Source organism: Mandrillus leucophaeus, unplaced genomic scaffold (genome assembly GCF_000951045.1).
Source record: "Mandrillus leucophaeus isolate KB7577 unplaced genomic scaffold, Mleu.le_1.0 Scaffold1319, whole genome shotgun sequence".
NCBI classification, from domain to species: Eukaryota; Metazoa; Chordata; class Mammalia; order Primates; family Cercopithecidae; genus Mandrillus; species Mandrillus leucophaeus.
Window position 1 is genome coordinate 381,189 of NW_012101276.1, and position 23,281 is coordinate 404,469.

Genomic DNA, 23,281 nt, shown 5'->3' on the forward strand with positions numbered 1-23,281 from the left:
CTTCATCTTTCACAAAATACCAACCACCTTACTCTCCTTCCTGTCTTCTCTCATTACTCCCTTATGCAATGGGTGCTTTTCTCAGATGTATTCTCATAAGAGATGTGGGGTGGTGGTAGGTAGGTATGTTTTTGCTTCCAAAATAATGTTATCTTGTGCACTGTAGGATGTTTACTGGCATCCCTGCCTTCTACCCATAGGTGGCAATAGCACTTCCAAATTGTGACAACTAAAAATGTCCCTAGATACTGTGAGATAGTCCTTGGGAAACAAAATTGCCCCCAGTTGAGGACCATTGTTCTACAGCAGTCCTGTTCAATTGAAGTATAACACAAGCCACACATGTAATTTAAAAATGTCTTATAGCCATGTTTTTAAAAAGAAGTACATGTACAATAATAAATATAATAGTAATATTTTATGTGATGTACCAGTTAACATGAAATGTAGTTCTACCAAAACAATAAAGTTTGTGTTTAGTGGGAAACATTTAACACAGCTTTAGCTTGTACATTTATTTTAAAATTTCAGAAATTCAGTTCTGCAGTTATACAGGCCACATTTCAGGTAGCCACATGTGGCTAGTGGCTATTGATTTGGACAGGGCAGGTCTAGAGTTTCTCAGTTGTGTAATCAAAAGTGGACAGACAGTTTTAATTTGTATAGTTCAGTAGCCAAGATGTAGAAATGGGTATCTGTCTAGTTACCTGGGTGATCAGCCTACAATGATCACTGGGGATGATGGAATACAGTCAGATTGTTCCCCACGTGCCCCATTAGCAAAACATGCCATTCTCCCCAACATCACCTGATTTCTTTCACATCATCCACCCACTCAGCAACTTCCTCTCTCCACATTTTGCTTCCTCCCTACTCCTTTCTACATTTTGCTTCCTTTCTACTCCTCTTTCCACCTAAATACTATATAAGCAAAGAATTTATAAGACTTCAAATTTTTTTTTTTTTTTTTTTTTTTGCCAACTGAAACATAGGGAACCTTAAAATAGGGATAAACATGTGAAGTTCTTACAGTAGAAATTTTAATTGGCTATATGTTAGAACAAAATCTTTATCAGGAGTAGGAAGGCTGAAATATGTTATTTTAAAACATATTTTGTCATGAAGGGATATTCTGAAGATATAAAACTTATATATAATGATTTTTTATGTCAGAAATAAATGTGAGGCTTTCTATGATTCTCATTTGTTCAGTAATTACTCAACAAATATTTATCAAATGCTGACTATGTCATGCATGTATCAGGTGCTGGGAGTAGAGTAGTGAAGCAAATGGAGTTCTTGATCGCATAGAGCTTATATTCTAGTGGGAAAGAGTCAGATAATAAGTAAAAATAAAAAATGTCAGGTTATGGTAAGTGCTGTGAAGAAGATTAAGACAAATTATATCAGGAGTGCCAAGAGAAATAGAGATAGGATTGCTATTTTATACAACGTGTTAGAGAATTGTTCTTTTAGTAGAATGATTCTCAGACTGGGGTCTGAGTGGGCCAGGGTATGCACATCATGATAGAAAAGTTTCATATCTTCCTGAAACATCCAATTTTATTCAGAGATATCCTTGGGAGCAGATGATTTTTAGTGAATATGTCGTGGTTAGTAATATTCCTCTGAATTTTAAGGATAAAGCGGTAGACTTTGAAGATTGAGTTGACTTATTTCTGCCTTTAGTTCTGTAGGCTCCTGAATACTCAGGTTAGGTGGCTGAAAAGTCTGAGAAGCACTGCCTTGGTATGTCACTGTCTCAAGAAGTTTCAGAAGAAAATAAGAGCAGGACAGTGTTGGTGGTGTTCACATTGGTCTATCCAGACTCTAGCACAGTGCGTGGCACATAACTGGGGAGGGGAAGTGGTGGCCAATATATTTAGCTTGAATAACCCAAAGTAATGTAGGAAAATATAAGTAAGTGAATGAAGCACAGGAGTGCTTTTGGTTGGATGTATGTAATTACTCAAAATATCTTTGTTTCTGCTAGAGCCTTATGAGATATGTAGATAGGCCTTAGCCAATAAATGATCTAGACCCCAAATTAGAGGATTAGAAGTTGAAAGAAAAAAGTGGCTAGAAATTCAGATAGTGTTGGGCTGGCTCTAGTAAAAAAAAGATCTTAAATAACTAAATGTCCTTTTTTATTACTAATCTTAAGACTTCTTTGAAAGTGAACTTAAAAACATTTCCATGACTTTTATAAATGTCCAAGAATTGATCTATATATTTAACCTTTGATCAAATTTGTTCAGATTTACAATAATCATAGCTAATGAAAGAGGGGGGTCGAAATGGATCCCATTCACTAAGTAGTTTTAATTTAAAGGGAGAGAATCCGGAAAATATAAATGCTAATGTTCAAGATGATTGACAGAAAAATGTAATTTAGTAGTCAAATAACGTTATCTTTTAATGGAATGATAGATCTGAACCCCACTGCAAAGGAACAGGTTAAAATGCTTGATACTATTACAATTGACAGTAGTAGAAAAATAAGGTTATTTAAAAAACAAATGAAAGACTTCCACTTCTAGGAAAATTGAGTAGATATATTTTTCCCTATTCCTTTTGCTAAATACACCCAAAAACCCAGGATGTTACATGTGAAACAAACATAAGAAGACTCTGAAAGGTAGAGAGAGAAAAATTGAGATTGAGTGGCTAGGGAGCTTGAGACCCAAGGAACAGCATGATTGTTAGTTCTTTTTTATATTTCTTGTGACAGAGTCTTGCTCTGTTGCCCAGGCTGGAGTGTGGTGGTGTGCTTTTGGCTCACCGCAGCCTCCGCTTCCCAGGATCAAATGAGTAGCTGGGATTATAGGCATGTGTCACCACTGCCAGCTAATTTTTGTATTTTTAGTAGAGACAGGGTTTCGTCATGTTGGCCAGGCTGGTCTCGAACTCCTGGCCTCAAATGATCCACCCATCTTGGCCTCCCAAAATGCTGGGATTACATATGTGCGTTACTGCGCCCAGCCAACTTGGTGGTTAGTTCTGTGGGCTCAGGTTCTCCCCCGCCCCACAAGACCCTGTCAGGAACCTGAGCTGTGTTTTGCCTCATATGTACCAGACTTGGAGCTAAAGAACCCAGCAACCTGGAAACCCTAATAGGCACAAACAAAAAAAGCCTCAACAGAAGGTGCTCTCTAGCCAAAGGGGCAGGAAAAGGGCATCTCACCAAGACAAAAGCTGTTAGACTGTACTTACTCCTACTCCAGTCAAACACCACAGAAGAAACTGTGGCCCCACCCTACCATGCCAGTCAAAGACCATGCCAGGAGCCTAGATTTCCACCCTTCCCAGGTTGTAGCGAGGCATCTCAGCCTCCTTGCTAAGTGGTATCAGAGTTGGAGTAGGGAGCCAAGACTTTTATCCTAGCCAGGCAGTAATGAGGCCCCTCCCATGTCAGTAGAGAACACATGGAGAGCCTCGACTTTCACCCCATCCAGCCGTAAGAGGCAACCATTCCCTTCACACTGGGGTGGTATCAAAGGAGGCCCAGTGGAGAGTCAAGGCTTTACCATCATGTAGTAGCAAGGCCCCCTCCGTGGTGTCAACACCATGTGACCATGTAGGGGAACAATAATGAGACAGTCCTACCCCTTCTACCCAGGGAGGCATTAGCGGAGGCCTAGGGGGGTGCTGGAACTCCCAACCCTGCTGAGAAGCAATGAGGAAACCCCTCCCCACTTACATGTTAGTGGAGGCTGAGTGGGAAACCTGAACTGACAGTAATGAGACAGCACTCCCACCCCCCACCCACTTTCTCTGCTAGTGTGGTGTTAGAAGAAGAGAGCTAAAACAGGATTAAATAAGATCCAGAGTGTCATAACATAATACCTAAAATATCCAGGTTTCAGTTGAACATAATACATCATACCAAGAACCAGGAAAACCTCAGCTGAAAGGAGAAAAGGCAGTGACAGAGATTTTAGAATTATCTGACAAAGATTGTAAAGCAGTCATCAAAGAATCACTTCAGTGAACAATTATAAACACATTTGAAGCAAATGGAAAAATAGAAATCTCAGTGAAGAAAAAGGTCTCCTCAATGCAGATTTGAAAAACTTTACTCTCTTTCAAATAACAACAAACAAAAAACTAAATTAAACAGTTCTCTTTTTTGGTTTTCTCTTCATTCTTACCACCCTAAAGAAGTTGTCTTTAACATCTGTTTTCTTCTCAGTTTCTTTATCTAATGTATCTACAAGATTTTACCTCCTACGTGACTCTGGAATCCATCCATGAATTAACCACGTGCCTTATTCTAAGTTACAGTCTCTGCAGTGGCCTCCTAATTGTTCTTCCCACTTGTACTCTGGCCTCATTCCAGATACACCTTCACACTCCTGCCAGAGCAGTCTTTTCAAAGCTCTCATTTTACCACAGCACTCTCAACCCCCTACTCACTTTTAAAAATGTTTAGTGGATTTCCATTGTTCTTAGGTTAAGGACCCAAATTCTTAAAACGGTTTTCAAAGCCTTAGGCAGTCTGGCTCCATCCTCATCCTCCTCTCTTTTCTTACACTTTGCCACACTGATTTCTTTTAGATCCCCAAACCACTGTGAACCTTTCTGCCACAGTTAATTTGCATGTGCTAGTCTGTCTTTCTGAAATACTTTTCCCACCTCATTTTAGTTAGCTTCTACTCGTTCTTCAGATCTCAGCTTAGGGGTTACTTTGTCAGGAAAATCTCTCCTCGTCCCTAATTTCCTGGCAGGTTCTTTTGCTATACCGTTTTGTAGAGTTATCTTCTGTGTCTGTGTTTCCCACTTGAGATGCATGACAGCACTGATTGTGTTTTTGCTCAGTGCTATATCCCGAGCTGCTACCTGACACATATGGACACACCAATAAATATTTGTTAAATGAATGAGTAAATCTCTTTCCTTACCTTCTTTATCCAACTTTTTAAGAGTAGTCAATACTTTTTTGCTTTCTTTTTGTCCCTATTGTTACAGCCATAGGTAGTCTTTTGCTCTTTAATTCTAGACCATGTAATTATATAATCAAACTTCTGCTTCAGTGTTTTCCCATTTTCTTTTGTTTCTTCACAGAAGTCTGATTGTGTCATTACTCTGCTCAAAAGCCTTTCCCTAAGACCTGAAACCATAAAAATTCTAGAAGATAACATTCAAAAAACCCTTCTAGACATTGGCTTAGGCAAAGACTTCATGACCCTGAACGCAAAAACAAACACAAAAAAAAGAAAGATAAATAGATGGTACTTAATTTAAAAAGCTTCCGCACAGCAAAAGAAATAATTAGTAAACAGACAACCCACAGAGTGGGAGAAAAGCTTCACAATCTATACATCCGACAAAGGACTAATATCCAGAAGCTACAAGAACTCAAACAAATCAGTGAGAAAAAAGACAAGCAATGCCATCAAAAAGTGGGCTGAGGACATGAATAGACAGTTCTCAAAAGAAGATATACAAATGGCCAACAAACATGAAAAAATGCTCAACATCATTAATGATGAGGGAAATGCAAATCAAAGCCACAGTGCGAAACTGCCTTCCTCCTGCAAGAATGGCCATAACCAAAAAATCAGAAAGTAATAGATCTTGACGTGGATGTGGTGAAAAGGGAGCACTTTTACACTGCTGGTGGGAATGTAAGCTAGTACAACCACTGTGGAAAACAGTGTGGAGATTCTGTAAAGAACTACAAGTAGATCTATCGTTTGATCCAGCAATCCCATTCCTGTATCTATAATGAGGAATAGAAGTCATTATACAAAAAAGATACTGCACATGCATGTTATAGCAGCACAATTTGCAATTGCAAAAATATGGAACCAGCCCAAATGCCCATCAATTGATGAGTGAATAAAGAAATTGTGGTATAAATATATACTACTCAGCCATAAAATTGAATGAAATAACACCGTTCACAGCAACCTGGATTGAATGGGAGACCATTATTTTAAGTGAAGTAACTCAGGAATGGAAAACCAAACATCCTGTGTTCTCACTCATAAGTGGGAGCTAAGCTATGAAGATGCAAAGACATAAGAATGATACAGTGGACTTTGGGGATTCAGGGGAAAGGGTGGGGGAGTGCTGAGGGATAAAAGGCTACACGTTGGGTGCAGTGTACACTGCTTGGGTGATGGGTGCACCAAGATCTCAGAAATCACCACTAAAGAACTTTTTCGTGTAACCAAACACAACCTGTTCCCCAAAAACCTATTGAAATATTTTTTTTCAAAGCCTTTCCCCTTGGTCAAAAAAGAAAAGTTCTCCTTAGCACACCAGCCTCTTCCAGACTGACCCTAGACTACTCAGGGATACCTTATGCACAGGAACACTGAGTTTACTTGAGTCCATTGGCTGTATATATTTTTTCACATTGGTTTTTTTCTTTGCATCTTTGAATTTTGGAGTTCCAAAGGCTTGATGGTGTTTTTACTGTGAGCCATGAACTAGTTGAATGAATTAATTCTGCCAAGCAAATGGACATTAATTCTTCCAGGCTTTTTTTAAAGGGAGTAAAATCAATCCCATGAAGAAAGACTGACTGCTACGCTACTGGTATGCCAAATATCAGGCATATCAAGTATCAACAATATTTTTTAGTATAATTATTAGATATAAATTACTATATCTCACTTTCAAAAATAACAACTAGTGTTTCAAATTTTGTTCATCTCAGCTGGGTATCGTGTATACATTGCTGATTTTTCATTTCATGAACATTAAGTTTTTTGTTTCTGAAACTTAGTAAATTTTATCCAGGTATAAAGTGTAGGATTTTAATTTTTGTAAATTTTTCTTATTTTGTGAGGCATCAAAGACCTGTCTTATCTCTCCATTTATTTCATCCCAGTCATTCCTGCTCTATTCCATTATATAATATCTTGCTTCTCTGTTTCATCAGGTAAACCTGGGATTTAAGGGTGTAATTAAAACATTTCTGATAGGAAGGTTGCTTGATAAAGGTTAGTCATTACCTTGCAGGGTCGTATTTCTTGGAGAAGTCACCAAATCTGATTCTGGCTTTCGGCTTTCTATGTCAAGAAACTTAATCATGTTTATCAGATTCAGGAAGACTAATTACCTAGACTTTACAATGTAATGAAATTTAAGCCAGACTAGCACTTCGTTTACCTAGAATGAGAATTACGAATGTGGCCAAGACTGTATAGTCATTTCCTCTGATTTTTATTACCCTTATAAGGAAATCTTTTTTTTTTTTTTTTTTTTTTTGAGATGGGGTCTCGCTGTGTCACCCAGGCTGGAGTGCAGTGGCATGATCTTGGCTTACTGCAACCTCCGCTTCCCAGGTTCAAGCAGTTCTCCTGCCTCAACTTCTGAGTAGCTGGGATTACAGGCATGCACCACCACACCTGGCTAATTTTTGTATTTTTAGTAGAGACGGGGTTTCTCCTGTAATCCCAGCACTTTGGGAGGCCGAGGCGGGTGGATCACCTGAGTTCAGGAGTTTGAGGCCAGCCTATAAGGAATTCTGTATGAAAAGCCAAATTATAATCAGAACTCTTTAACAGTATTCAGATTTGGAAGAAAAGTCTAACCTGTGGAAACCAGTTTGGGTGTGGAACTTCAAAATAAAAATATATGTATACATTTATTTTTGTGTTTGGTACTGTATTTTGAATTTATGTCATCTATGAAAGTGACTTTTAAAGTAGCAGCTTTAATTAGGTACTTGTCTCTAGAATTAACTGCATCTCTTGCCCTATGTCAAGTACCTTTATATGTCTAATTTGGTTAATAACTCTCCAGATTAACTAAATTTGTTCACTTTATACAAATTTGATCAGAATATTGATTGTTCTTCAGTATTATAGGATTATTTTAGTTTCTCTTTAAATCAACTTAAATAACTCTGTAGAGTTGGCCAGTATTCATTAACATCCTGATAATGGCATGACGGTGACTGATTTGTGCCCAGCTACCACACCCAGGGAGCTGCTCTCTGGCAACCATTCTCTCTCTCTTCCCTTCCTCTTTTCCTCCCTCTCCTAGATAAGCTACCATAGGGAAACTTTCAGTAGGCACTGTGACCCCTTGACTTAATGTTTTGGATCTAACATTTTGCCCTCTTTGTGTTTTCTTTCTGTTACTAATCTCAGTGTAGCACAGCTGTGGTGGTGTAACTAACTCTCAGATTGATTCCAGACTTCAAAATTACATAATTTGGAAAAAAACTGGCCAGAATAGGGAGACAGGGATGGGCTGAAGGAACTGAAATTGGTTCTAAGAGTAATACCCCTTTGGGAATAACTAGAAGTGTCAGGGATAATTCATTGTAACATTTGATTTGTATTTGTGATACTTAAACGCATGTAAAATAGGAGCAAAGCAAATTAGACTAAATTAAATTCTGATAATTTTATGTTAGTCTTGGTTCATCTATAGCTATATAAATAATAATACTGTTTAAGTGTTTTCTCTATTTTATGTGGAGAGTTTCTCAGGTATTATTTTCCTAGTACTGAAATGTGTCTTTTTTTTTTCTTTCTTTCTTTTTAACACAGTTCTGAAAGATTGGTGTTGCTGGCAGGTGGTAGCCTGGAGATCAGTGATGTTACTGAGGATGATGCTGGGACTTATTTTTGTATAGCTGATAATGGGAATGAGACAATTGAAGCTCAAGCAGAGCTTACAGTACAAGGTATGTAAATATTTACTGTATAATTTTAAAATCCTGTGTACTTTCTGGGTCTGCTAATTTTTAAAAAATATTAACATGGTCGAGGCAATACAGCAAAACAATTAAAAGCATAACTCCTAGACCAGACTGCTTGGGTTTAAATTCTAAAACTTATGTTTCCTAGATATATGACTATAGGAAACTTATTTAATTTCTCTGAACCTCATTTTCCTCAGCTGTAAAATGGAAATAATAAGAGTGTTTACCTTATTGGGATTGTTTGAGGGTTAAAAGAGCTAATACTTGTAAAACCCCTGGAATAGTGACTAGAATATTGTAAAAGCTCAATGTTAGCTATTGTTATTATTTTGAGTAGTAGTAGTAGTAGTGACAGGAAGGGTATGATCTGGGGCATCTGGAAGATTCACTTTTCTTCTCTCAGGATGTTTTCTGATGAAGATGTCTCTATTCTATGACCCCGAATTATGTTTCTCCTCTGTGTTGGTGTCCTTTTTTTTGGGTGAACAGATCACCCAGGAAGGAGCATACTGTGCCTCTCAATATAGCTTGGTTTCATGATTTGGTGTTTATTTTCCTCTGTTCATACGTCTGATAATTACTGCAAGGGTAGTTGTTCTTCCTTTTTCTCCATACTCTTCCCTTTTCCCCTTGTAGGTTCTCTGATTCAGACGTCAGAAAATAAAGATGTCATGTATACGTAGTCTTGTCTTTATTCCCATCTCCTTTGCCATTCCTCCATATGGAAATGTACCCTCAAGTGCTGGCTAGAGGTGATTAAAATGACCAAAGGTCACTTTTCTACCTCTTCTTCCCACCCCTTCGGAACTCCCAGATTGGTAGCTTTCAATCTAGAAAGACTGCTCCCAGTGCTGTTTCTCCCTAAGAGTTAGGAGTGCTGTTTCACTCACTGTAGTCTCTGCTCACTGCAGCCTCTCCCTTTGTCACCCAGGCTGGAGTGGAGTGGCACAGTCTCTGCTCCCTGCAGCCTCGACCTCCTGGGTTCAAGGGATCATTGTGCCTCAGCCCCACAAGTAGTTGAGACTACATGCATGTGCTGCCATGCCCAGTTAGTTTTTGTGTTTTGGGTAGAGATGGGGTTTCATCATGTTGCCCAGGCTGGTCTCGAACTCCTGGGCTCAAACGATCCACCTGCCTGGGCCTCCCAAAGTTCTGGGATTACAGGCATGAGCCACTGTGCCTGGCCAGAGAAAGGTATACCATTGATGAGCAAACTCATGAATTGGAAGATTACATTGAGTAATTCTCTGAGAATACAGCATTAAATGATAAAGAAAGATAACACATGGAGTAAAATCTAAGAGATATGATAGGTACATGTAGAAGGACTATCTAGATAAATAGATATCTTAGAGGAGAGAAAGGAAGAGGCAAATATTTGAAGAAATAATTAAGATACATTTTTCAGAATTAGACTTGTAGAACACCTTAGACTAAAAGGACTTACAGACTGTTAAATAGGTGAAAGAAGGAAAAACCCACCTTGAGGTCCATTTACAGTAACATACAATAATATATAATTATATATACAGTAACATATAATATCAAAGACAAAAAAATTCTAAAAGCGTCCAGTGACAAAGAGCAGATCACCTACAAAAGGAAAATAATTGGATTGAACCTAAGTGTTGATTTGAGAAATCTGGTATCAAGAGGACAATAGAGTAATCTTTTTAAGGTGTTAAAGGACATTGAATACACACAATCTATATGCATCCAAAATGTGAGGCACAATAAAAATTATCACATAAGACCTCTGAAGGTTTGCTACACAAACATACATTGAAAACACTTTTGGAATAAATACTCAATAAAAGATATATCTGGGAAATACTGCAAGAGCCTTTTAAAACAAAGGGGGAGTTTTAAAACAGCTCCCAGATTCCAGATTCTTTGACTATCCTTCTGAGAGCGGTGGAGTTTATGTCTCTTGCTCTTGAATCTGGGCGGGCTTGGAGCTATTTGGATCAATGGAGTATGGCAGAAGTCGTATGTGACTTCTGAGGCCTTTAAAAAGTTATGCATTGGTTGTCATACTTGGAGAGAATTTCTTTAAAAAGAAAAGGCAGTGCAGATTTTTCCTGGCTCTCTTGATGCTAAGAATGTACAATGGGGAAAGCATAGTCTCTTCAGTAGATGGTGCTGGAAAAACTGGATAGCCACATGTGGGAGAATGAAATCAGACCCTTATCTCTTATATACACCACACACAAAAATCAACTCAAAATGGATTAAACACTTAAACATAACACCTGAACTGTAAAACTACTAAAAGAAAAGAGGGGAAAAGCTTATTGACATTGGTCTTGGCAAAGGTTTTTTGGATGTGACCCCAGAAAACAGGCGACAAAAGCAAAAATAGATAAATTGGATTGCATTGAACTGAGATGCTCCTGCCAGTGATGGAAACAGTCGGCAGTGAAGAGACAACCTATGGAATGGGAGAAAATATTTGCAAACCAATGAAAACAGAAGAAGGAAATGATGACAAGAGCAAAAATTAATGAAATAAAAAAAAACAAACATTCAAAACAGAGAATGTCAGCAAAGCCAAAAGTTGGTTCTTTGTAATGCATAACAATATTGATAAATCCCAGAGAAGACATACATAATTTGACAGAGATCTTTATCTAGACCCCGGGTTGTCAGAGTACTGCTTGTGGGCTAAATCTTCCTGACTGCTTGTTTTTGTACAGCTTGTGAGCTAAAAATAGTTTATACATTTTTAAATAGTTGAAAAATATCAGAAGAATAATATCTTGTGATACATGAAAATTTTACGAGATTTCAAAATTTATTGTTCATGCAGTCTTACTGGCATACTGCCACATTCATTCATTTATGTATTGCCTATGACTGCTTTCATGCCACTACACAGGAGTTGAGTAGTTGTGACAGAGACCATATGGCTCACAGAGCCTAAAATATTTACTGTCTGGCTCTTTAGAGAAAAAGTTTGCCAATCCCTGCTGTAGGTTCTACAAAGAACTACAGATCGGTAAGATAAACAAAGAGAAACCAATAGAAAATGGGCAAAAGACTTGAACATCGACCTGGAAGAAGATGTCCAGCTAGCTATTAATATTTGAAAAAGTGGTTGTCATCATTAGTCTTCAGAGAAATGCAAATAAAAACCACAGTGGGATATCACTATATTCCACTAGAATGGCTAAAATTGAAAAGCTTAACAAATACCAGGCATTGGTTAGGATGAAAAACACTGGGAACTCTAATGTACTGTTGACAGGAGTATACACTGACACAATCACTTCAAATTCTGTTTGGCAGAATCTATACACTGGCTAGGCACAGCGGCTCATGCCGGTAATCCCAGCACTTTGAGAGGCTGAGGCCGGAGGATCACTTGAGGCCGCGATTTGAAGACCATCCTGGGCAGCATAGTGAGACCCTATTTCTACAAAAAATGAAAAAATTAGCTAGGCATGGTGGCATGCACCTGTAGTTCCAGCTACTCGGGAGACTGAAGCAGGAGGATTGCTTGAGCCAAGGAATTTGAGGTTATAGTGAACTACGATCGTGCCACTGCATTCCAGTATGGGTGACAAAGCAAGACCATCTCTAAAAAATAAAAACTTAAAAAAAAAAAACTGTGCACAGAAATACCCTGTGATACAGTAGGTGTATTCCTAGGAGTATACTTACCAGAAATGTATAATTATATGCCCCCAAAACCATGGACAATAATGTTCTTACTAGGAATAATTCAAATGTCCATCAAAATACAACTGTAGGGTAGTGTTCCAGTCATATAATGGCAAATTATCAGCAATGGAAATTGACAGATCACTGCTACATTCAACAATGTGGATAAATCAGAAACACCCTTAAAGAAGAAGCCAGACACAAAAGAATACCTACTATATATGTAATTATATTATTATGTATAATTCCATTTGTGTAAAGTTCAGAAACAGACAAAACTAATCTGTGGTTTTAGAAGTCAGAATAGTGATTACTTTTGGAGAAGGGCAGAGTAGTTACTGAATGTTGCACAGCCCGGTTTCTGGTGTGTTTATGTTCTGTTTCTTAATCTGGGTGGTAGTTACAATTCAAGCTGTATCGTTCATGTGTGCCACGTGAGATCATCTCTTTTCTTTTTTTTTTTACTGTTTACAGATTAGAACTCATAATGTGCAAAAACATATTTGGAAAATTTTGTTTTGAGCCCTGTCCCATAACTGAAAGCATTTATTTTTCAGATAGGGAGAGTAGATTTTGAGAAATAACTGGAGATAGATATATATAAATACAGTCATACCTGTCTGACTTCTGTTATTTTTTTAAGAAGTTATAACTATAGGAAATGCCATAGTGAGTGCTAATGTAGAAAAGGTTGTAAGTTCATTTTTCATCTGTTAAATGTTTCAGATTTATTGTCTTATCATTAACTTCTGGAGTTTCTACACATGCAGTGACGTGAATTAGCCCATCATGTATTTCCTGTCATCTCAGATTGTTGATAACACTTAAAATGGGTCATGAGGGTTTTTTAAAACAGAAACTTTTCCTTTTTTTCTTATAACAGTTACAATAGACTGTGATACACATGTCCTCTCCCCCACCACCAAAAAGAAATTTTTCCATTTGTATTTTTGTGGAACAAATTGATAAATTCTAAATTGGCTACCCCGTTGACATTGTAAATACCTATAACTAATCTACCACTTAAGTTTTAAACCTGGCTGTCTTTCCTTAAGCCACAGCCTATGTCACTCTACTTCTTTGACTCTTCTGCTCTACTCTTATCTCTGGCCACATTAAGACATTGATCTCCCCTTTTCTCTCAGTCTTTGTGATTTCACTTCCCTTTACTTCATGATCAGTTACAGTATTCTGCTGTCATTCATTAGAACTCTGAGTTCTCTTGGCTTCGGGATAAAAAGCAAATTCCTTATGTCTGCATACAGAGCACATCCAGACCCTTCATAGTCGGCTTTTTCAGCGTTAAATGGAGTTAACACAGAGGAGTGACTGAGAACAGTCTTGCCCCAGTGAGCCTGGATTCCAGTCTCAGCTCTGTCACTTAGCTTTGTGAACTTGGCCAAGTTAATTAATTTACCTGTGTCTTTATTTCTTTTATCAGTTGAATGGGTTGTTATAAGGATTAAACTCTTTTCTTTTTAGAAGAACCAGCGTAAAGCACTTTTCTTGTAGTAATAAAATTGGAAACTCATATGTGATGTTGTGGGGAGAGGGGCAACAACAATTTCTGTCACCAGTTCACTACACAGGACGTCAAAGGGGTGACAAGGAGCTGAGGGAGGAAAAGCCAGGAAACTTTGAGATCAGCAGAGAGAGTCAAGCGGCAGAAAACAGATGTTGAAGCTGCGATGACCAGCATCATTTGCTTAACAGTCAGGGATTTACCATGATAGCTGGGCTTTCATTGGGTGGTTAAGTCTACAAACAACACCTTTAATTTATACTTTCAATTAAAATTCTTAAAATTAAGGAAGTGGTAGAGCTTGGAAAGTTGTGAGATTATAGAATTTCTGAAAGTCCATTAGACAAGCCACAGAATGGGGCGGGGGAAATAAGCCAGGCCACCAAGAAGGCTTCAGAGGTCCCTGCTGGCCCAGGGACAGATGCCTGTAGCATCCAACGTCATAGCGAAAATGATCTGCTTTCAAAAGGCAGAGAATTTCAGGGGAGAGTAGAGTGGAACTGGTGGAGACAAAGGCTCCCCATCCCCTCCTCAGGTTTTGGTAGGACTTTTAATTGAACCCAAAGACATCTTTCAACTTTGAGAATAATTCAGCCCTCAAGATTGCCTCAGATCTGTTATGGCTTTGCATGCAGCAGCAAGAATGTTTAGTATATAATAGATAAAAATTTCATCCAAAAAAATTTAAAGTAAAGATTCTTACAACCTCCCCAACACAAAGTCTTGTTCTAAAGTTAACCAGTCACTTGTTCTGTTAATACTTGACCATAGACTTACTTGGAAACTAGATCGAAAAGACTGAAACTGAATCTTCACCCCAAAGTGAAAATGAAATAAACTGAGTAACTTAAGGCTTACAGCATATAGTTTAGGTAAAATGGGAAGAAAGGGGAAGAGGAAATGGAGGTGCCAGAAGCAAAACTGAGTGACAGAATGCCTTCAGTCAGGGTAGATGTTATACAGGTTGTAGTGGATCTACATATGGAAAACCTCCATATGGATTCATGTGCGTATGTCTGGAGGCACCAGATCCCTCCATGGCAGATGTAAGAACGGGAAGCCAAGGGAGGAGGCCATTCTTGCCATCCCAGTCTTAGAAGCTCCATGTTGAAGACAAGAGTGGCATGTGGTGGGATGATGCCTGGGTGCCCAGTGACACTGAAGACATAGTCTAGAGATATACTCAGTTTGGCTCTGTGATCCACACTCATCTGGGCAACCCCTACCTCCCACTCCCGGGTCACCTCCTGCTTGCCTAGCATAAACTTAAAGGGCTTATTTCTGTCCCGGGAGGAATCAAATTTCTTTCCATCTTAAAGCATACCAGTTTCTGGAAGGTACCCGACTCCTGGGGAGATGATCTCCACCTTAGCTCCCAGGGCATCGCAGATGATGGGTAGGCAGGCAGTGTGGACTGAGAGGGACCGGTCAGTAGTTCCCCAGCTCTGCCTTGTCCCTGCTGTCCATCGTCTGCACACCTGGGCACCCCCTTATGCCCCATCCTCCACTAGGATTAAATTCTTAGCACTTTCCTCCTAAATCTGGAATAGAGATGGAGTCCTCTTTACCAAAGTAGTTTTCTGAACATACTGTGCTGTTTGATAGCAGTGTTCTTCTGTGTCCCCTTACTTCCAACTACAATTTCCTGATAGACCTTCAAGATTAGTTTACTTGACCCCTCTGTGAAGCTTTTCTTAACCATCCCCTCATAATTGGTTTCTTAAAATAGGTCTTCTTACTGATTTGTTTATGTGTCCTCTTCAACTCCTACCAGACTGGAGTTCTTATCGACAGGAACTGATCTTACTCTTTTTTAAAAATCATAGTAGATTATTAACGAATGAAATGAATGAATGAAACTTTAAATGGAAATTGTTAAATGTGGCACCGGAATGACTTGATGTTTGTGGTTACTTTACTGTTCATGTTTTCGTTTGTACTTTGTTTTTCATGGACTTCTGATGTAAAAGAAATGGGATTAAAAGAAAAATCTTCTGAAAGGTTATTCTGGAGGAAGATGAACCATTACCTCTACTTATATAATCGAGGTCATAATTGCCATCCTCACATGCATACATGTGTACAAGCAATTCATCAGTTTTATTCATTCCCATTTTTGACCTTTTGATGCCTTCCATAAGCCAACATAATATTAAAAAAAAATAACTGAAGCCATTAAAGGTGAACTTTCCTCCACTTGGCTGCCATCTCTGCTTTAAAAACTCTTACGCATTTATTACTGTCATGATTCAAGGCTAAGTGCATTGATGTCTTTAATCCCAACTCCATGAGATGCTCCACTACTTTGACTCGACACCACTGTGTTATGCTGTTTCTGTTTTTATTTCTTTGCCCATTCTTTTTGTTTTGCCTTCATGGGCATCTTTTCTTCCACTTGTTGATTAAACTATTACTGTTCCACAGAGTTCTGTTGTCAGCCTACTACTCTTCACACTCTACCTGCTTCTGGTTTCAGGTATAATTTACATACAGTAATACCCAGATTCCCAGACCAGACCCCTTGTCAAGCTTCAGACATTTCCAATTGGATGTCCCACAGGTACCTCAGAAATCACATGTCCAAAATTGAACTTAACGTGCTTCTCTCATAATCTTTTTCTTCTTTGATTTTCTTTATCTTGGTGGTGTCACTGCCTACCTTTTTACCTGTGCTAGACACATGCAAATGATTCCTGATGATTTCAGTCTTTTTTCTTTCCACATTCAGTTCATTAGGTTCTCTTTCTCCTTGCTTTCACTCCCCTGATTCAAGTCCAAGTCATCTCTTACTTATATTACTGCAGTAGCATCCTAACTGATTTCTCTAGTTCTAACCTGGTCTGTCCTCAAAACCACTCTTTACAGAGTGGCAAACGTGATTAAAATTCTTTCATTAAAAACTTGGAAAAATGATTGCAATGATATAAATGGTACTTATTAATAAGAACAAGATTAATATCTGTTAAAGGGAGGGTGGAAAACATAGTTTGCTTACGAAATGAGATGAAAATGGCCAGCTGACCTGAAAAGAGTTCAACCCCACTAACTGTATAAGAAATACAGATTAAAGTAGCCCATTTTGCCTACTGATTGAATTTAAAAATAATAACCCACTCTTGGCAAAATTGTGGTAATATGGGGATTCTCACACACTGCTGGTAGTGGTGCAAATTGATGTAACCTTGGAGGGCAGTTTAGTAATCTTATCAAAAGCTTTAAAACTCACACATTCATTGACCAGCAGTTCAGTTCCATGTCTGATCATTTGTTTTGATGAAATAATCAAGGATGTGTGCAAAGATTTATGCATGGAAATATCCATGCAATGATGTATATTTAGTGGCAAAAATTATAAACCACTTAAATGCCAAAAAATAGGTGATTGGTTAAATGAAATAGCCTATCTATATATCAAAATACAATGCTTCCTACAAAAATCATGTTTTAGAAGTCTCTTAAATGGCAAGATAAAATACTTTGGGTATGTTAAATGAAGAAAAGTAAGATCCCAAAGCAACATGTAAGAAGTATGCTTTGTGCCACAAAGTTATGTTGTAAATTGGATCAAATTCTTTGACTTTCTTATAAAAATTAGCCTCATACCAATTTATATCTTCCTCTTGAGGCCTTCTCCCTGTAATTTTCAGAGTACTGGATGTTTACTTATCTTGAAGGGGTAATTTTTCTTCTAAGCTCCAAGCAGAGAGAGAACTGGATTCTGAGTCTGATGAGTGCATGTTTGCCATTGCTTCTCAAGTTAACTTAATTTCAAGGGCAACCACTAGCTACTTAAAAACACCATGCAGTTCTTTTGCTTGTACTGTCACTGCTACCTAGAATGTTCCTCCTTCCACTCCCTTGCATGGCTTTCCTCAGAAACCTCTGAAACTTGACTCCTGCCTATTCCTGTCGGTTGTACCCTTCTTCTCCCCACCTCCTTCCAGTAGCTGTGCATTAAGTGTGCACATATGTTTTGTACATTATCTGTCTTGTTTCACCTATCACATTCACGTTTTCCCCCCAGTTTTTGTATCCAGTTTCTACCCTACTGGACTGAGTTACATGAGGACCGGACTGGATCTTGTCAGTCTTTAGATCCTTAGCACGTAATGTAGTAGTACCTGATACTGTACTCTGTACATCTTAAGTACTGTACTCTATAAGTACTGTACTCTGTACTTCTTAAGTACTTCTTAAGTACTGAGTACTCTGTACTCTGTACTTCTGGATAAGATATCTGACAGTAGGCCGGGCGCGGTGGCTCAAGCCTGTAATTCCAGCACTTTGGGAGGCCGAGATGGGTGGATCACGAGGTCAGGAGATCGAGACCATCCTGGCTAACATGGTGAAACCCCGTCTCTACTAAAAAATACAAAAAACTAGCCGGGCGAGGTGGCGGACGCCTGTAGTCCCAGCTACTCGGGAGGCTGAGGCAGGAGAATGGCGTAAACCCGGGAGGCGGAGCTTGCAGTGAGCTGAGATTCGGCCACTGCACTCCAGCCTGGGTGACAGAGCGAGACTCCGTCTCAAAAAAAAAAAGATATCCGACAGTAGATTATAATCCATTCTTTTATACTATGCTGTCTGTATTCAGAATATTTCAGAATTTCACTTTACAAACTTTGCATTTGTTAAAGTATTACTGTAAGAAAATTCTTTACAATTGCTTTATAATCCTTTATTGGGGCCTGAATCATTTTGGATTGATTTGCAGTTCTTCTTAGATTTTTATTGCATCAGTGGTCATGTTAGCTTTCAGATAAATTCCACATTTTACAAGCTTGAAATAATTTCCTAATAGTTATGTAAATTTATTCTGAACCACAATAGCCTCATTTCCATGGTTACTAACCACCTTCAGAAGAGAACTTTCAGATATTCTAGAAAAGACCAGAAATATCCATGTGAAATAAAATGAAATAATATAAAGTTAGAACTCAGATTTATGTGGAATACAGATGCATGATTTCTGACCCTGAAAATGTTGCAGATAGAAGAGCCATTCACAGGCCTGAAGATTCTGCCTGTTTGCTGTTTGTGCATTAGGCAAAATGCAACCTAAGAAAAACTCAGCTGGATTGTGATTTTTGTTACTAAAATGACCCCAATGAGGAAGCTTTGTGGGACAAATAAGCAGAAGTCATGGTGCAGAACTGGATTTGTGGTGCCACTAAGAAATTAACATTGTGCTTCACAGAAGGAATGTGGTCTCATGAAAAGAGGTATGTTTTTTGGAAGCATATCTCTGATTCCCAGCCTCTGGCAATGTGATCTTGGCAAATTAATTAATTTACTTGAACCTCATTCTTCCTATTTGTAAAAAAGGGATAAGAGTCCTTCTTTGTGGTGGTGTTATGAGGAAGATCCTTGATGCAGTGCCTGGTGCATTATAGGCATTCAGTAAATGTACCTCAGCTAATGTCCCCAGGGCTCAAAGAATCTTTGCTTTCTATCTAAGCCTTCTTCACTTGATTCTCTGGTTTTTTATTTTTTTGCCTTCTAAAGGATTCTACTTCCTCCTTAGATTATTCAGATTGACGTCTTAGATAACTTTCTGTTTGCTTTTGTTCCATACCACCAGCCATCCATCAGATGGCACCATGTTTTGTGGTCTTTGAGCCAAGCCAGCCACACCCCATTCCTCATGCCCAGTCTAGCTTCTTAGGCTCTCTCATTTAAGTCTGCGCTTGCGGGGCTCCTGCCTATCTAGGACAGCATGACAAAATATTAGTAAATATTCTTCATTCTTTATTTAAAGAGCATAACAATTGACAATACAAGGACAAAGTCGTGTCCCTTCCAGCCCAGAAATAAGTGAAAAGATTTGACTGTTACTGTTGGCATTACTCTGCTTCTTAGGTTATCTGTCTTGATCTCATTCTAATTATTAAGCATTCCTTAATAATTAGCCCACTCTGGGTCTCTTATTTATTAAGTTTAGCTATCTTTTCTTGTATATATTCAGCTTTATTGGTGGAATGTCTTTTTTTTTTTTTTTTTGAGACAAAGTCTTGCTCTTTTGCCCAGGCTGGGGTGCAGTGGCGCCATCTCAGCTCACTACAACCTCCACCTCCTGGGTTCAAGGGATTCTCCTGCCTCAGCCTCCCGAGTAGCTGGGATTACAGGCGCCCACCATCATGCTCGGCTGATTTTTGTATTTTTGCTAGAGACGGGTTTTCACCATGTTGGCCAGGCTGTTCTCGAATTCCTGACCTCAAGTGATCCACCCACCTCGGCGTCCCAAAGTGCTGGAATTACAGGCATGAGATTACACTGCACCCAGCAAATGTTTTTCATGTAGTATTTACTACCTTATTTTTGTTGAACCATACTTCTTCTGCCTTAAAGGGATATCATCAAATCTACCAGCTTTGGTCAAGAGAACCATGGCAGGAAGAATCTTAGTAATTTTAATTATATTGTCAGTAAACTTCTTGTATTAAATATATTGAATCTCTTAAATTTAATTTAAGAAATTCCCACTCTCCTCTTCAATTTTAGTTAGCTTCCCCTTTCTTCATTAAAAAGATGATATAATTAGGAAAAGCAGGAAAAGTGGAACAGTTTTATAAATGTTTTAAATGCCCCCTTTCTTGCTAAAAATCAAACTAAAGAGCTGCAAAGTGGGCAGTGGAAAGATAATGTCCTAGTGAAAAGAATATCTAGAACAGGTTTCTTCATTCTGTATTTCTTTCCCCTACCTATTTCCACCCCTTACTGTTAAGGGTGTGTTGATGGCACTTTCATGTAAACCCAGTTTACATACAGGAATGGGGTCTTACCCCATCAGGTCCCAACAGGAACATTTTATCTCAGGACAGCACAGTTACCCTCAATTTATCTGAAAGTTCATGCATTGAGTGGTGATTTAAATTCTGAGAATAACTGACAAAAAGATAAATGAATCTAAATTATACTAGTTTTTCCCAGTCCCTGTTGTAATGATAACCAAGATTTCTTTGGTCTTTTTTGGCCAGAGAAATCTCTTAGGCTGATATCATATCAGTGGTTTTCAAATAGTGGTTTTTCTGTTTTGTTTTGTTTTTTGTTTGTTTTTTTGCCAGGGAACTCAAGCAAAATCATAATTGGAAGTGAGATATTTAAAATAGATAAACATGGAACTACTCAGATGGAAGCAGGGCAGGGTAGGAGTAGTTGCCACACCCAGACCCTGTGTTCCTTGTTTAGATTTTTTCTTGTTGATGATTTCAGATACAGGGTTTTGTCCGGGGGCCGTAGCTCATGCCTGTACCCAGCACTTTGTGAGGCTGAGGCAGGCGAATTACGAGGTCAAGAGATCGAGACCATTCTGGCCAACATGGTGGAACCCTGTCTCTACTAAAAATACAAAAATTAGCTGGGCATGGTGACAGGTGCCTGTAGTCCCAGCTACTCGGGAGGCTGAGGCAAGAGAATTGCTTGAACCCTGGAGGTGGAGGTTGCAGTGAGACGAGATCACGCCACTACACTCCAGCCTAGCGACAGAGTGAGACTCCGTCTCAAAAAAAAAAAAAAAAAAAAAGAACATAGTTTCATTGACCATGTTAAAAGTAACAGGAAAGATACTTTTCAAACACTGTTTATTCCATATCTACTGCAAATAGGCAGAAGGCAGAATCCAGTATCACTGGAGATACAATGACATATAGGGCACATTCTCATCTTCAAGGATACAGTAGGTGATACGGAGAAGTAGTTAGACATTTCTATCCCAGGATAATTAAAAACTATAATATTACGTGTCAACTATGTCTCTGAGACTTGAGTTCTTGTCCAGGTGATTTCAGTGATTCTTGTACAGAAAGTAGGAGGCAAAAGAAGATACGATATTTTTAACAATAAATTTATTCCTTGAATTCTTGACATCACATTATGAATTAGAAATGATAGTACATCTAAACATTTTTAAAATATTTAAGAAATAAATTTTTTAATTACTACATATTGTACATATTTGTGGGATACATGTGATATTTTGATACAGGCATTCAATATTTAATGATAAAAATCAGGATATTTGGGATTTCTATCATCTCAAACATTGATCATTTCCTCGTGTTGGGAACATTTCAAATCTTCTAGTTATTTTGAAATATATAGTATGTTATTGTTTATTATAGTCACCATATTGTTGCTATCAAACACAGAAACTTATTTCTTCTATCAACTGTAGATTTGTACCCATTTACCAGCCTTCTTAATCCCCTCTCACCTTGGATCTCTTGCCCAGCACACCACCCTTCCCAGCCCCTGGAACCTGTGAAAGATCTAATTCAGGAAAGAACACAGACCTAAATAGTTTTGTAGTTTCAAAGCAGAATTTACATGGACTGAATTTGACTTGTGAACTTTGAAATCCTGAGAAATGAGTCAGATGGTTGTTCTGTGCCATTTTCAAAACCAAATAATTTTGCAAGATCCTGATGTCCGCCATCCTTTTTAAATCATGTTTTACATAGTATGTTTTTAAAAACTATTTTTCAGAATACAGAGCTTTCTCCTTTTTAAAAAATCTTAATCATAGTAATTTCCTAATAAGAAAGCAGAGGTGGTAAAGAATACTTTTTCCCAAGGAAAAAATATTTTATAATTGTTTTCAGCTTTTTTTGTGTGTTAGACATTTTTCATGATGAAAAGCTGAAGGATTTTTACAGCAAATACCTACCACCCTCAGTGTTCAGTTGACATTTTACTGTAATGCTGTATCAAATATCTATCATTATATTCATCAATCTAAATTTTTTGTTACATTTCAGAGTAAGTTGCAGACATACCCAGATCCTTAAGCATTCATATCATTAGTTAAGGTTTAATATTTTGTTTGCAGTTTTTTTTTTCCTCTTTTGAGGTAAAATTTATATACAGTGTAATGCACAAATCTTAGGTGTGCTGTTTATGTGTTTCAACAAATATGCATTACTAATCAACCAAAACCCATATTAAAATGTAGAATATTACCACCACTGCAGAAAGTTTCCACATGCCTCTTCTCAGTAAATCCTCTGCTTACTACCCCAGAGGATCTATTCTTTTTTTTCCCCCCACTATGAATTAGTTTTGTCTGTCTTAAAGCTTCTTATAAAAGTAATCATGTTATCTGTGTTTGTTTGTTTAAGGCTTCTTTCACAAAGCATAACATATTTGAGGTCCATCCACATTGGTGCTTGTATTAGAAGCCTGTTCCTCTTCGTTGATGAGTAGTATTTCTGAGTAGTGTATGCCAGGCCTTTTTCCAGAGTGGTCATACCAATTCACATTCCTACCAACAGTGTATGTAAGTTCTGGTTGCTCCACATTCTGACCCACATTTAGTGGTGTCAGTCATTTTAACTTTGGTCATCCTGGTAGGTGTATATGGTAGCATCTCTATATGGTTTTAATATGCATTTCCCTGATGATTAGTGATGCTGAATACTTTATATTTGCAT

At 38.2% G+C, this 23,281-nt stretch overlaps 1 protein-coding gene across 1 annotated transcript in view; it reads left to right on the forward strand.

Moving 5' to 3' along the window:
- The window catches only part of LOC105534221 (neogenin-like), a gene marked incomplete at its 3' end in the record, with an annotated part of 236,871 nt that overhangs the window by 179,528 nt on the left and 34,062 nt on the right, over positions 1–23,281 (forward strand). Inside the window, exon 5 of the mRNA XM_011972905.1 lies at positions 8,514–8,650. Coding sequence (XP_011828295.1) covers positions 8,514–8,650 — 137 coding nt within the window. The remainder of the gene's footprint in view (positions 1–8,513; positions 8,651–23,281) is intronic.